The following is a 14,244-nucleotide window of genomic DNA, read 5'->3' on the forward strand; positions in this document are numbered from 1 at the left end:
CATGCCCAGCCAACCTAGCCAGCCAACCTGGGTTTACAAGCAATGTAAAATGTAAATAGGCTACTGGTACACTTCTACATAACAATCAATAATTAAATATGAAATCAAGTCAAGTCCTTCTGGGTGTGCATGCACACTTCACTGGTATACATTAGGAATGCATCCTTCCTTGCACCAGTTGAGCTCATTGTTGAGCTACAGTAACAGAGGGGCCCCCAGGGGCCCTTGAAGGGGTTCCAGGGGGTCCCCTGCAAAATGGTTGATAGTTGGGAACCAAAATGGATAACTAAATGGACATGGACCCTTATTTGAATTCATGTGTACACTGTCTGACACTGTGTGGCATATACAGTATGTACACTCATTGTACACCAAACTGGAGGTCCAAACAGACCTTGGATGGCCAGTTGGCCACTAGGTCATCCAAGGTCAGAAGGTCTGTAGAACCAGTGCTGGTTATTCTAGTTATGGCAGAGTTATGGACCTACCTGGTGTTAGGTTTAGTGGTGCTTTGCTGCCATCTGGTGGACTTGTTCTTTGTCAGCTTGCCAACAAGGCAACACCATAGATCATTGCGCTATAAAAAAGTAGTTCGCAAGCGCAAGTTGCTCAGCGTTTTCAGTTTTCACTCGTAGGTTTGTTTAAAAAACTACTTTCTAAAAACACCTCTGTCATTGCCATTCATTTAGAAACGCGTATTGTCAAGATTGGTGAAATAATTTGAGTAGTAAAGTAGAAACGGTTTTGCGAAACGGTTTTGCGGAGTGATAACAAGACGAATCATGGTCATGGATGATAGTTGATTGAAGGAGCATCAGCCGTCAGAAGTTTAGATGCTGAGTGGGTGACGGAGCTGCACATTTAATTACTACCATTGATAGGAGAGTCTCTACAGTAACACGTTTGCAAAGGTTAGTTGGCAGTTATGAATCTACACGGTACAGTTTGCAGAGAACTGCCTTTTCCTTGTTGTTCTACTAAGATTTTGTACTTTTATGAGCAGTTCAGCCGAGTGGTGAAAGATAATTACTGGTCAACCACTATCCCTGGGCGTCGTGTCGAAGCATACTTCAATGGGAGCAATAAGACAGTTTGCAGGCTTTTTTATTAGGCCTACCAAACAATTTGACAGTTTTATATTTAAATTCATTTTATAGACACTATTTTCACTAACAATAACCAGTGGTGTAAGGTAACTAAGTACATTTAGGCTACTTGAGTACTTTTACTCAAGTAAAGAAGGTGAGTATTTTTTCACCACTGACAACGCCATGACATGCGCCATGTTGCAGGTGTAGCACATGGCCATGGCCAATTAACATTTTGACATTCATTTGTAGATTTCTTTTCTTTTGAATGGTTAACAGGTCTTTAGGAAAGGTGAAGTTTAATGGTCCTCAATTCTTGCTGACAAACCAAGCATAGATCACCTTACACGTGTGGGTATCTATATTCCATGTTGCATCTGATCTGAACTGTAACTCCATAATGAGTGTTCTAGTGTTAACTTTTGAATGTTTTTCTTCAAATGCAGGATTGAAAATTGATCAAACGTCAAAATGAGTGGACGAGCACGAGCCAGATCCAGGGGCCGAGCACGTGGTCAGGAGACCTTAGCTCCTGGAATGGTAACTGTCACTAAAGAACTCAACATGTTTAAAATGACTAAACATATCAGTTTAGTTGCCTTGCAGAAGCATTGTACTTGGAATTATATTATAAATACTCACGTTCAATATACTTATTACAATATTCCTCTGTTGGTATTCACTCTCATTTTGAGCTTCAAGTGCTGGCAGGTGTGTGCCAGTGGTACCTGAGTATGGGTCCTGCAACTGTTCTGTTTGCTCAGGATATAATAAGGGTCATGTAATAGAGCAGTGGTTTTCAACCAGTGGTCATTCGGGGGGTTCCAGGTGGTCCCCAGCTAAATGATGGAGAGTTGGTAACCAAATGGACCCCTATAGAAACCAATGGTTTCATTTTACACCCTTAAGACTTAAATTATTGAAGTCTACACAATTAGAGAATGTAGAAAATGTGTTATTTTGGTCAACATTTGCCTGTCATCTCTCCTATGGCACCACATCAATACAGCATGGAATTGTGGACAAAATCCTATCCAACGATAACAAAATATCAAGTTTTGGGTCTGAAAGGCTACTGTATATCTCATCAAATGATGTTCTGTGGCTCAAATGCCGAATATATAATGGACCTTATTATGAAAAAGGTTGAAAACCACTGCAATAGAGCAAATGGGGGATTATGGTAAAAGAAATGTGTGTTGGGGGGGCTAGCAAAATGGTATCAATGAAGGGGACAAATAATTGACGAAAAATGTACAAACTTTCTTTTTTAGGAATTTATCTGTGTAGGGAAAACCAAATGATGTACAATCAAGCTTGCGCAAGTGTACTAGATTTTAACTCATGCAGCTACTTGACAAGTTATTCATAAGCTCTTCCCCCTTTACAATAAACCTCTTTTCTGTAAATAGCTGATCGCCAACTAACGCTTCACAAAAGCGTTGTGAGCTTGTAGATTGGCTATTTCCACGTAATGTTTTATTATGACATGTCCCAACCTGTGGGTCCCAACCCACAGGTTAAGAACTACTGTACTATGTAGTGAGCGATGCAGCCTAACTCGTTGACATCAATGTGTTTCTGAAGGCCCCTCAAGAAGCTGCAATGGAAGGAGCTGTTCCTGCTCCTGCCGAGGTTGAGCTGGTTGGCAGAGGCAGGCAGAAAACTGCCCCAGGAGCTGTAGCTACAGAAGGTGCAGTCTGACTACCTTGTATCCTACTATTCCTGTGGTGTTTCTGCCTTGCCATTCTTAAAAATGTAATCTGTAAAAATGTGCATGGAAAGTTTAGATCAGTTTAATCTCTTAAATAGGACCACAATGGACTTGTGTTATCCGTATAGCTTTAATGTCTTATTGTATCACATGCTGTGTGCATTTCTGACATATAAAGTAGTCAATCAACTGCCGGATCTTGTAGTTTAAGTAGTAACATTAAAGGATTATGGAATAGATTTCAAGCTAAATGCTAAGTAAATATACCGTAGTTAAGCAGTAGGCAAGTCATTTGTGTAATGTGATTTATTATTATTTTCATACCTTTTTTAGAGGATGTGCTTCAGATCTCTGGAGGCTTCCAGAAGGTGAAGATTGGAGAGCGAGGACGTCGCCGTGATTTCCATGATACAGGAGTGAACACCAGACAGGCCATGGAGCATGTCAAAGAGTGCAAGGCTGGTCTGTTTATGACATGATCGTATAGAAATAATACACATAAGATGCACAATTGTTTCTCTAGGTAACTTAAAGGAAGAGCAGAACACATGGCTATGTACCGGTATGTAACTATTGGGGTGTGCATCTGAATGTAATGTTTCAGAGCTCACACATGATGGTGATATGAAGCATCTCAATGTCAGCACCAAGTGGATTCAATTATTTATCCTCACTTCAGGGCCTTTCTTTAATTAAAACTTTTGTGTTATTCTTTTGGTTCCTATTTGGATTGGGAACTGTTTAGAAGAACAATAAGCGTTATTGGAACCATCACATTTAAAATTACCTACTATATACAATATGAGACCCACCTGCAAACATGCCGCTATAAATCTTTTTTCCTCTTTGTGTTCACCGATTGCTTTCTAAGGAACCACTGGCTCTGTCATTCAGTTGAAAGCCAACTTCCTGCGCATCATATCACGTCCCCAGTGGGCTCTGTATCAGTACCACGTGGACTACAAGCCTCCCATGGAGTCCCGCCGCCTGCGTAGCGCCCTTCTCTTCCAGCACGACGACACGCTTGGCAATGCACGCTCCTTCGACGGCGCCCTCCTCTTTCTGCCTCGCAGACTTCACAACAAGGTACTAAAACCCAAGCAGTCACATCTCACCTGGCACCGACATCATTTGGCACCTTAAAAAAATAAAATAAATGCCGAAACATTAAATTAAGAAGTCTGGTGTGGAATCTTAACAATCATATAGCCCAGCTGATTAGACCAACACATAACATCTTTTGACCAAATACCTCTCTGATATTGTGACAAAGATCCTAGACAACTGTTATGCCTTAACACAGCATTATAATGAACAAAATCCTACTGTATACCACAGCATTATGAACAAAATCCCAAACTCTGTCCCATAAGGATAGTGATAATGTTGATTTCCCAGCTCTAAGGTAGCCCTACTGATGATGTGTTGACGTGTGTTTAGGAGACGGTGCTTCACAGCGAGACCCGGCATGGAGAGAAGGTCCAGATAACCGTTACACTGACCAATGAGCTACCTCCTACCTCGCCTGCTTGCATTCAGTTCTACAACATCATCTTTAAAAGGTCAGATTTTCAAAGAGAGTTGGATCTGCAATATCGTCTAACACTATGCAAGTTCACAGAAGATATGCTACATTAACCAGCTTAAACCCTATTGACTGGTATCTATTCTTGGTGCACTAATTTCTCCCTCTATGCCAGATCTCTAATATGGAAATATTTACAAGCTCACATACCGGTATGTCAACGTGTTGTGAGCTTGTTGATGAGCTATTTTCAGCAAATGTTCGCCTAATTGGCTCTGTGACTATGACTGTAGTTCTGTTTAGCAGAAGTTGGCAATCCTGTTTCCTGTTCCTGGTCGGTTTCTCATTGCTTCATTTGATTGGCTCAACAGTAGATTTGAACCTGAAAACACATAAAGGTATTGTGTGTTTCCAGTTCAAATCTGCTGCTGAGTCTATCAAATGAAGCTATGAGAAACTGACCTGGAAAAGGAAATGAGATTGCCAGCTTCTGGAAACCATAGTCATGAACAGAGCCTACATAACATGGCCAGAATAGGAATGCTCGTGTTCATGTCATTAAACTCTGACAACCTTTGGTCCCTATTTTGGGCAAGTCAAAAAATTGAGTACAAAGGACCCCAATATAACAAGCCATAGTGCTTTTGAGTGTTTAAATCCTAGGGTTTAAATACAGTTCAGATACAATGTCTAGTAGACATTGTATCTGAACTGTACTGTCGTGCTTTGTGAACTGCAAATAAATTATGTTGTGTTGTGAGCTTGTAGATCTGTTATTTTTGCTATTCATTGTACTGAGCGAGATTTTGTGGCCATGTCCCAAACACTTCTTATTATTTATCGATTGGTTCAGGCTACATCGCAACGCAATGGCCAAGACGCCATATGAGGACAGTATTTTGCGCGACATCGCATTGTTTGCAGTGCGGATGAGCTGTAATAGTGGATAACTTACATTTGTTAGGATCCTGAGAATGCTGAACATGCAGCAGATTGGACGGCACTATTACAACCCAGATGATCCCCTCAACATCCCACAGCACAGGTACTGATCACCTCATCATCCCACAGCAGTGGTGCTGTATGAACCATATAGAAAATTTAGTCTGCACCTCCTTAATAGTCGATTCAATGTTTCGATCATGAAACATCTTAATATTTTTCGTGACAGGTTACATTAGACTGTCTTGTTTCTCCCTTTCTCTCGTCCTTTCAACACATTGATTCTCAGATTGACGATCTGGCCAGGCTACCAGACCACGATCTTGCAGTACGAGTCGAGCATCATGATGTGTGCAGACGTGAGTCACAAGGTGCTGCGCAGTGAGACGGTTCTGGACTTCATGACCAACCTGAAGCAGCAGAGTGGTATGCAGCGCTTCAAGGAGGCATGCACCAAGGAGCTGGTCGGCCTCATCGTCCTGACTAAGTAAGAGGAGCTTCAAAGGTGTTCTGGTGTTCTTTTGGCAGACCGATTGATTTAGGTTTCTGAATATTGTGATATTAGTCTAAATATTGTCTGGTAGTTGGCGTTTCTTGGTTTTAACTTATGCCCTATTTTATACTACAAGCTCAGTTGAGTTTCTATTATATATTATTTCTGCAGAAATCCCATATACTGTAATCTTTCCACAGGTACAATAATAAAACGTACAGGATTGATGACATTGCATGGGATCACACTCCAAACAACACGTTCACCAAGGGAAACACTGAGATCTCCTTCGCCGACTACTACAAGACAGTACGTTTTCCAGCTGTCAACAAATGTATAGGGTTGTCACCATCATGAGCATTAGCATTATAGGACATCAATAATCAAATTGTCCCTGTACGGTTTGTGTAAATGTGCCTTCAGCAACTAATTTTGTTCGAGCGGGGCCATAATTGCAGCATGAAGATTTAATGGACACATTTGATTTGTAAATACATAAGACTTTACAGAAAGCACTGATTTTTTGTTTATTGTGAGCTCAATTGGACCGCCTGTGTACTGTATTTAACGGCCAACACTTGACTAATGGAATCATTTGAATCTTTCTTAAGCAATATGGGCTGGACATCCGTTGCAGTGACCAGGCGCTGCTGATCAGCCAGCTGAAGAGGAGGGGTCCTGCTGGGGCACCAGACCCTGGACCTGCCTTACTGGTCCCAGAACTCTGCTACCTCACAGGTACCATCTCCTTCACGCATCTTTTATCTCCATAACCACTTGAACCCTGTAACGCCCCTATTCAGGGTTAATGTCTGGTGAAAATAGACGATCTACAAGCTCAACCTTACCTACCATACCTAGTATATTCAAATAAGCATAGGTTTAAAGGGGAAAGAAACCCAAGGCCCAAGGTTTGTTTTCTTTTGTACAGAAAGGTAAACATGACAGGATGACCTAGAATGACATAGTACAGTGATGTAAGGAACGCAGCTGCAGCCAATCAAATAAATAATGGGTTTGTTCGATTTAGTTGTGCCAGTGTGGAAGTGTAGACAATACAGTTGACTACTGTCAAGGCATGAACTTTGGCGCACCTCCTGTATATAGCATAAAGAATTGCCTTTAAAACCAGAATGCCATTACCAACAGGTCTGACCGACAAGATGCGTGCCGACTTCAACATCATGAAGGACTTGTCCTCTCAGACCAGACTGACCCCAGAACAGAGAGAGGGACGCCTCAGCACATTTGTAAACCAAATTCAAAAGTAGGTAACACTCATATATTTGACAGCAGGCATGTGTACAAGACTCCTGGTACAAGAGTGCAACGGTACTTTTTAATTCTGGGGTTTCTCGCAGACAACGGAGATACCGTTTTGTTGCCAAAAAGATGACTTGAGCTATCCACGAGTTTCCAACGCCCCATAGTGCATTGCGCAGACGTCTGCACCGAGCTTCCGCCGCCGATTTACAAGCTCACAACGGGTTGCATCTGCGACGCGACGTGAGCTTGTATGTCTGCTGTTAAACCCGGAGGTTTGGTCCTGATAGTCTCCAGTAAACTCCCGGGGAAACTTGTGGATAGATTTTCAAAACATTTTTTTTGCATCAGTCTCCTAACAGTTAATTTTTTATTTTTTAAGGAACACCGAAGCCCAGACGGAACTGAACACCTGGGGTCTCAACTTCGATAAAGAGCTCCTGAACTTGAAGGGCAGAGTCCTCCAGTCTGAGAGGATTTTCCAGGGTTCCCGCTCGGTAAAAAAAACAGCTTTGGCTCATGGTTTTGCATTGTGCAAGAAATCTTTAAGAATATTGAAAATATCATCAGTCCTTTCGCTTCTTCTTTGGAAACAATCCTCTTTGTACAAATATGACTTCATGTAGTTATTATAAATTATTTTACACACACTTAGTACCTGGCATGCATTTTGTGCATGTCATAGGCCAAAGCGATGTAAAATGTTCCTAGAAGGAAATGGCAGATCTAAAAGCTCAGTTAGCTCACATCACGACATGTGACCTTGTAGATCTGTTGTGAAGTAGAAAATGGAACATAAGAGGTAAATGCACAATAATCTTGAGAATAAAGTTGTCAGTTGTCTTAAGCATAATTTATGCAATGCTTGTAGGTCGTAGGACACAGTCGTGAGACGAATTATGAATTGGCCTTTAGAACTTTTGAAACCCTGTGCAGAAGGTTGAGGATGCAATTAACTGCTTTTCAACTCAGTACGACTACAACCCCATGCAAGCTGATTGGTCCAGAGAGATGCGCGGGATGCCTATCATCAGTTCCCCTCCTCTGCGTAAATGGGTGTTGTTCTGCACCAGACGCAACAGCAATGAGGCCCAGGGACTGGTGCAGACCCTTGGCAAGGTCTCCGGTCCCATGGGCATCCAGCTGGACAGACCTACCATGTGAGTTCTTGAAATGTATTTTTGTCCACATGGGGGCAGTAGTATCCTTAAATTACAGACATTACAAACTCCAAAGCTTTTAGGAGAGTTTTGTTTTACAAAAATCATGGACACATCTTGTAAGGTGTCACAACATAACAAGACTGTACGTATGTCATATTAAACGGTTACGTTTTCTTTTTAAAGGGTGGATTATGAGGACCGGCAGGAGGCTCTCCTCAGAGCTCTGCAGCAGAATGTGACACAGGACACTCAGATGGTAAGTAGGGCTGCAACTATCCATTATTTTATGAGATTATTCGGATAACTTAATTTGAATAATCAATAGAAAATCTATCAACCAATCATGAAAATATTTAAATGGATTTTTTATAATCTACTAAATTGATAGTGAAGACGCACTGACCACATAGTAAGGTTTCTTTGCGTGACTTAACTGTAAATGTCAATTGGAGACTATGTTATTCAAAGAGGATATCCTGTAATTGCAATCATGCATTACGGCAAGAATTCCAATAAAGCATTTTGATTGGCTAAGAATCTCACCCAGGTTAGTTCTTAAAATATTAGCGTACAATAACCAAAGAAATCTGTGCCGGAGAGGACAAAGAAACACTAACGGGCTTGTCACGTGCCCTTCCTAGGAATCCTAGAAAATTTCAGCAAAATACATAAGCACTAAAGCATGGTGACTTGAAGGAATTAAGTAATAAGGAAGTTAAAAGGAATGATGAGGAACAGTAATGCTATACAAGTCATTGTAAAGTTCCAAATAGCTGATGTCACAGATTCTGCATTTGAACAAATATAGCTATTGGCTAACAAATGGCAAAGTAATCATAATCTTGTGTAATGTGATGGAATCCATGTGATCCATGAGCTGTTGATCTCATGCCCATAATATGAACCTGGAACTGTTGAGCCAGTGTTGTCATTGATGTACTCCCATAGGTTGTAGTGGTCCTCCCCACCAATAAGAAGGACAAGTACGACAGCGTCAAGAAGTTCCTCTGTGTGGACTGCCCCACCCCCAGTCAGTGTGTGGTGGCTCGCACTATCAGCCGCCCACAGGCCCTCATGACCGTAGCCACCAAGATCGCTCTGCAGATGGCCTGCAAGATGGGAGGAGAGCTGTGGAGTGTGGAGATCCCGGTTAGTCCCTGTGTTGCATGCAATCATCACAAGTTACATTCATACCTGTTGACACAACTTCTGACACATTAGGCTGGACTCACACATATGCGTGAAACATCTTCTCCGTATTGTCTGAGAATGGCCACTGGGGGCGCGGTACTAATGCATTGTCAATGGAAGGTTGTTTGATTTTTTGTCGTTGCCGTGTCTCTAGCTCAACCGCAGCCTGTCTTTTGGCAACATATGGGGTCTAATTATCTTATTATAGCGATCATTCTATTGATAACTTTCTTTATTGAGAAGCACAGGTCTTTATTTTATTGAGCTCTCAACATCTGATAAAACGTGAGATTGTAGATCTGCTATTTTCTTTTTTTGAGCATTGATTTTTATTACAAATGATTTCTTATATAATCAATTAACAGTTGCCTCCCTAGTCTGAACATTGTTTTACCTCAACACCTCTGTAAGTGGTTGAATTGGCATCTCAGTCTTAGATTTTGTGCATTTTTCATCAGCCTGTTATAGTGCCACCAGGAGGAAACATCACTCAAATACATTATCCCCATAGTCATGTGAGTGAAAGGCAGAGTAAGAAATGCCACCCTTTTTGCATTGGCCTATTCTAGCGCCAGCAGGAGGCCGATTTTTGCAAGACACCGTTAGTCCTGCACATTTTGTCCAAACACATGCAAATATGGGTACACATGTCTATAGTCGTGACTGGATTCCGAACATTGCTGGCCCACAATAACCTACCTGACCTGGCGGAGACCTTAAAGTGACCTGTATGTCTGTGCTGTGCTGTATACAGTATGTCGTAGCATTCTTGTCATGATATTAAATGATACCTGTGCTGTCGAATAGGTGGTAATCTTGTTTTGTGATATATCTGTGCTGTTGAATAGGTGGTACTCCAAGTGTGTTCTGCAGGACAGAGGCCAGGAACTCATCGATGGATTGAAGATGGCATTCATTGGTAAGTTAAGCTAATTTAAATGTTTTACCGTTGCAAGTCTTTATATTATCTGTTCATTCATCTGATTCAGCCTAATTTGTGAAATGGATTTTGTTTTTGCAGGTGCACTCAAAGACTACTACAAGTTCAACAACTTCCTGCCTGCCCGCATCATCGTGTATCGAGATGGAGTGGGAGACGGGATGCTGGCAACCGTGGTGGATTATGAGGTTGCACAGCTCAAGGATTCCATCAAGACGATGGGGACTGACTATGCGTAAGAACTTTGAATGGCCAAAGTTATGACTTTACATGGCTTATTGTTGGCTTCTAAACATGAGTAGTCCCAAAAAAAGGGAGATCAACAGAGACATTGGTAGGATAATTGTATACAATTTAAGGCACGGCCACATGTACCACATATGCGCCAGAATTGTCAGCTTCCCTGTTAATGTAATTCGATGGGAGCAAAGGGTGGAGCGTCTCGTTGGCAACTTGTTGACAGCTTTGAAGCGTTTGGAGTGCAATGAGTTTAAACATTGAACACTGACAGGCATTAATTTGACCAGGGTAGTTATCTAACCCGCTTATGATTTTTAATGATCGTTTCAAATTCACACCACTTTATTGCATGTTAGTAGATTGTGTTGTTTATTCCTCTGATATTTCAAAGGGTATTCCTACATTTATTTTGTGCATTAGTGATTGTTAGTGCCTGATTAATTAATTTTCCCTCCTACCTCAGGGTGCTCCCCCTCTAATATAATGATACTGATCTCCGATAAAGGACTTCCTTACCTGTCCTTTTTGAAACCCCGAAGAAGACCTTTGGTCAAAACCTTGGTTTTAATACACATTCTGCAGTGTGGTTACTAGTGTGCAGTGTTTTTTTTTTTATCTCGTAATAATAGCTACCTATCTTATCCCACGGGAGTGCTTCAGTTTTCAGCTTAACCCACTGCCCACAGAGGAGCGTGGAGGGAGCACGGAGGGGGGAGTAGTCGGGGGTTAATTGTCTTGCTTAGGGACACTTCGACACATTGCTGGAGCTTGGAATTGTACCTGGGACCTCCACAGAGTTTTCACTAACCATTCAAGCTATAGCCGTCCCAATCTCTAACCTTGTCCTCTGTTCTAGGCCCAAGTTATCTGTGGTGGTGGTAAAGAAGCGCATCTCCTCCAGGTTCTTCGCCTACATGAATGGCAAGCTGACCAACCCTCCCCCGGGAACTGTTGTTGACACAGATGTCACCAGACCCGAGTGGTAAGTTATCTACTCACCAGTATGTTACTAAACAATGTGAGGTGAGGAACTAAACAGCAGCAAGAGACTGTTTTGCTAGGTATTTCGCAAAACCCACAAGCTACATTACAGGATAATATACTTTTTTATTTGGTGATTGACGTTGCAGGCATCCACAGATTCCACACATTCAAGTGCTTCTCACACATGAGCCACATTTCTCAGTCCTTTCATAGTTGAACCCTAGCATCCCTGTTCTTGTAACATTTGGCAAAAATGGAAGATCTACAAGCTCGATCACGTATTGTGATCTTGTAGATCTGAAGACAAAGAGATATGGTGTAGAGCGGAAAGTGAGGGACCACAATATGTATATAGTGTCTAACCGTCTAAGTGGTTAACATAAGATGTATTGATGAGCGTTGATTGGTGTAGTAAACGATTGGGAACGATAGTGGTTTTGTTTTTCCATCTCCCTCTACCCTGAACACTGTTACAATAAATTATTTTTTTTTCTCCTCCCAGGTACGACTTCTACATTGTGAGCCAGGCCGTTCGCATGGGAAGTGTGTCTCCTACCCACTACAACGTGGTGTACGACACCAGTGGACTGAAGCCTGACCACATGCAGCGACTAACCTACAAACTCTGCCACATGTACTACAACTGGCAGGTAACTGCAACTTCCTGCATTGACTGCTTGAAATGCAAGACATTCTGTTGACGGGCCACAATCTTTGATTATGTTAGTCTTCTGCAGTTTTACCTGTTATTTAAGCTTACCACATGATTTTTTGCTTTGCATAGCATGTACAATGGTATGTTTAATTGTGGAAATGAATTGGATAATGCCTGGAAAAGTAAATTTTCTTAAGGCCCAGACAGATGCAAACGTCACAGTTTTACATTGCACCCATAGAACTACTTTTGACCCGAGTGGGCTATAGGAGTTGGAATGGCAGCCCATCAGAACATAAACACAGTTTGGCACAGCGGCAAAACATGTTGCTTAATGATACATTTTACACACAGCAAGTCAAGACCAATTTCTTATTTACAAAACCCAAATAATAATACACATTCCAGTACAATAGAGCTTACAATATTCCAAATGTTCTCTTGCCCTCTTAGGTGACGGTAATGAATCCCCTCATGTCAGCAACTCGATAAAAATAATGTATTTTCTTGTAAACAACCTGTTGACTCAATGTAGAAGGCTTTGGTGTAAAGTAAACCCTAAATAAGAAACGGCGGACAGACAGCAGACGCTGATTCGTGGCTATAATAAAACCACGGCTATGATTGCATTACAATTAATAATTTGAACTGCACCGATCCAAATGAAGCGAGGGAGGTACTTAACTACTGAAGCACTCGCACACATACAGTATATAGTTACATTTGGTGTACTTCTCTTGGTTCCGCCTGCACTCGTCCGGTAAGGCTGAGGCAGAGCTGTTGAACCTTTGCGTCACAGGACTGCTATTTTTACTTAATTATTTCGTAATTGTCCATTAATTGTAAGGTTTCTATGTATCAGAGCCTTAGGTCAGTCAATATGTTCTGGTCTGTAGGGAACACATCTAACAATGAGAATACTGTTTATGAGAATCTTAAAGTGTATAACTTGTATTTTGCTTTCAGGGCATCGTTGCGGTTCCAGCTCCCTGCCAGTACGCTCACAAGATGGCTTTTCTGGTGGGTCAGAGCATCCACAGGCAGCCCAACATGCACCTGGATGATTACCTGTTCTACCTGTGAGGAAGAACAGATGGATGTTCTACTAGTGAGGAAGAACACATGGAGAAGCCATTAAGCCTTTGCACATTGCATGCATGTTTGAGTAGATGGCTTGAAATTGAGTTGATGGCTTGAAATTGTTTTTGTTTGGTGACCATTGGAGGTTTAAACCCATTGTTTTATTACTGAATTTATAGTTTTTATTTTGCCTGTGGTTTTCTTTATTTTATTGCCTCTAGCAAACTACTGTAGTTATATTATTTTGGCTGTGCAGGAGAGAACAGCTGTCACAGTGTATCTAGCACCAGTGTGTGCATTTGTGTATGACATGTTTCATGTCTCACAAGTCTTCTAGTCCGATTGTTTCAAACTGTAAAAACACTGAATGAACAAACGGTCGTTCGGCTGAATTATACAGCGAAGCTTTGACACAAAATAACAAATCAGCTTGAGTAAGTCTTTAAAATAATTGTAACTTTATTTTATTTTTTAAATTTCATTTAGAGTGTAATTGGCTCACCCGTTGATATTCACGTACCATGTTCACTTTGTGAGCATGAGGACCTGGGTTTTAATTCTGACATGTACATGTACATGTACACAAATAAAAATCAAACCTCGGTTCGAAGTGGAGCGGTGAATTTGAGCAGCTGTACCCTATGTGAGTGAGTGAGTGAGTAAACTGTGCCTGTGAGTGAGTGGTGAGTGTGCCTGGCCTGCACAAAACAGCGCCCCTCCTTTAACTAGTGTGTTGTGTGTGGCCACTCAAGGTATTGCCAGGCTACGGACATGGCCAGCCAGCCACCCACCCAGCCAGCCAGCCACCCAGCCACCCAGCCACCCACATACCCACGGACATACCTGTCTATTGGGAGCGCTTTCACCGCTCCAAAAATAAAAACTCTGTGGCACCCATACTACATGTTGTCACATGTATATGTTTGCATTGGACATGATGAAATTAATGTTTAAGCTGTAGCATAG

At 41.7% G+C, this 14,244-nt stretch overlaps 1 protein-coding gene across 1 annotated transcript; it reads left to right on the top strand.

Moving 5' to 3' along the window:
* Positions 1–1,559: 1,559 nt before the first annotated feature.
* On the top strand, positions 1,560–13,281 carry LOC308302425 (piwi-like protein 1; the record flags this gene model as incomplete). The annotated part of the gene is made up of 19 exons (XM_080746679.1): positions 1,560–1,628; positions 2,676–2,781; positions 3,136–3,264; positions 3,674–3,888; positions 4,243–4,364; positions 5,292–5,372; positions 5,559–5,756; positions 5,963–6,071; positions 6,374–6,500; positions 6,912–7,029; positions 7,408–7,522; positions 7,998–8,185; positions 8,372–8,444; positions 9,137–9,337; positions 10,187–10,298; positions 10,401–10,554; positions 11,416–11,541; positions 12,046–12,193; positions 13,165–13,281. The coding sequence occupies 19 exons, from the start codon at positions 1,560–1,562 to the stop codon at positions 13,279–13,281; spliced, it is 2,508 nt and encodes an 835-aa protein (XP_080602805.1).
* Between the last annotated feature and the right edge of the window lie 963 nt (positions 13,282–14,244).

This window comes from Nannobrachium achirus (assembly GCF_963921795.1).
Source record: "Nannobrachium achirus genome assembly, chromosome: 17".
In the NCBI taxonomy this organism is placed as follows: domain Eukaryota; kingdom Metazoa; phylum Chordata; class Actinopteri; order Myctophiformes; family Myctophidae; genus Nannobrachium; species Nannobrachium achirus.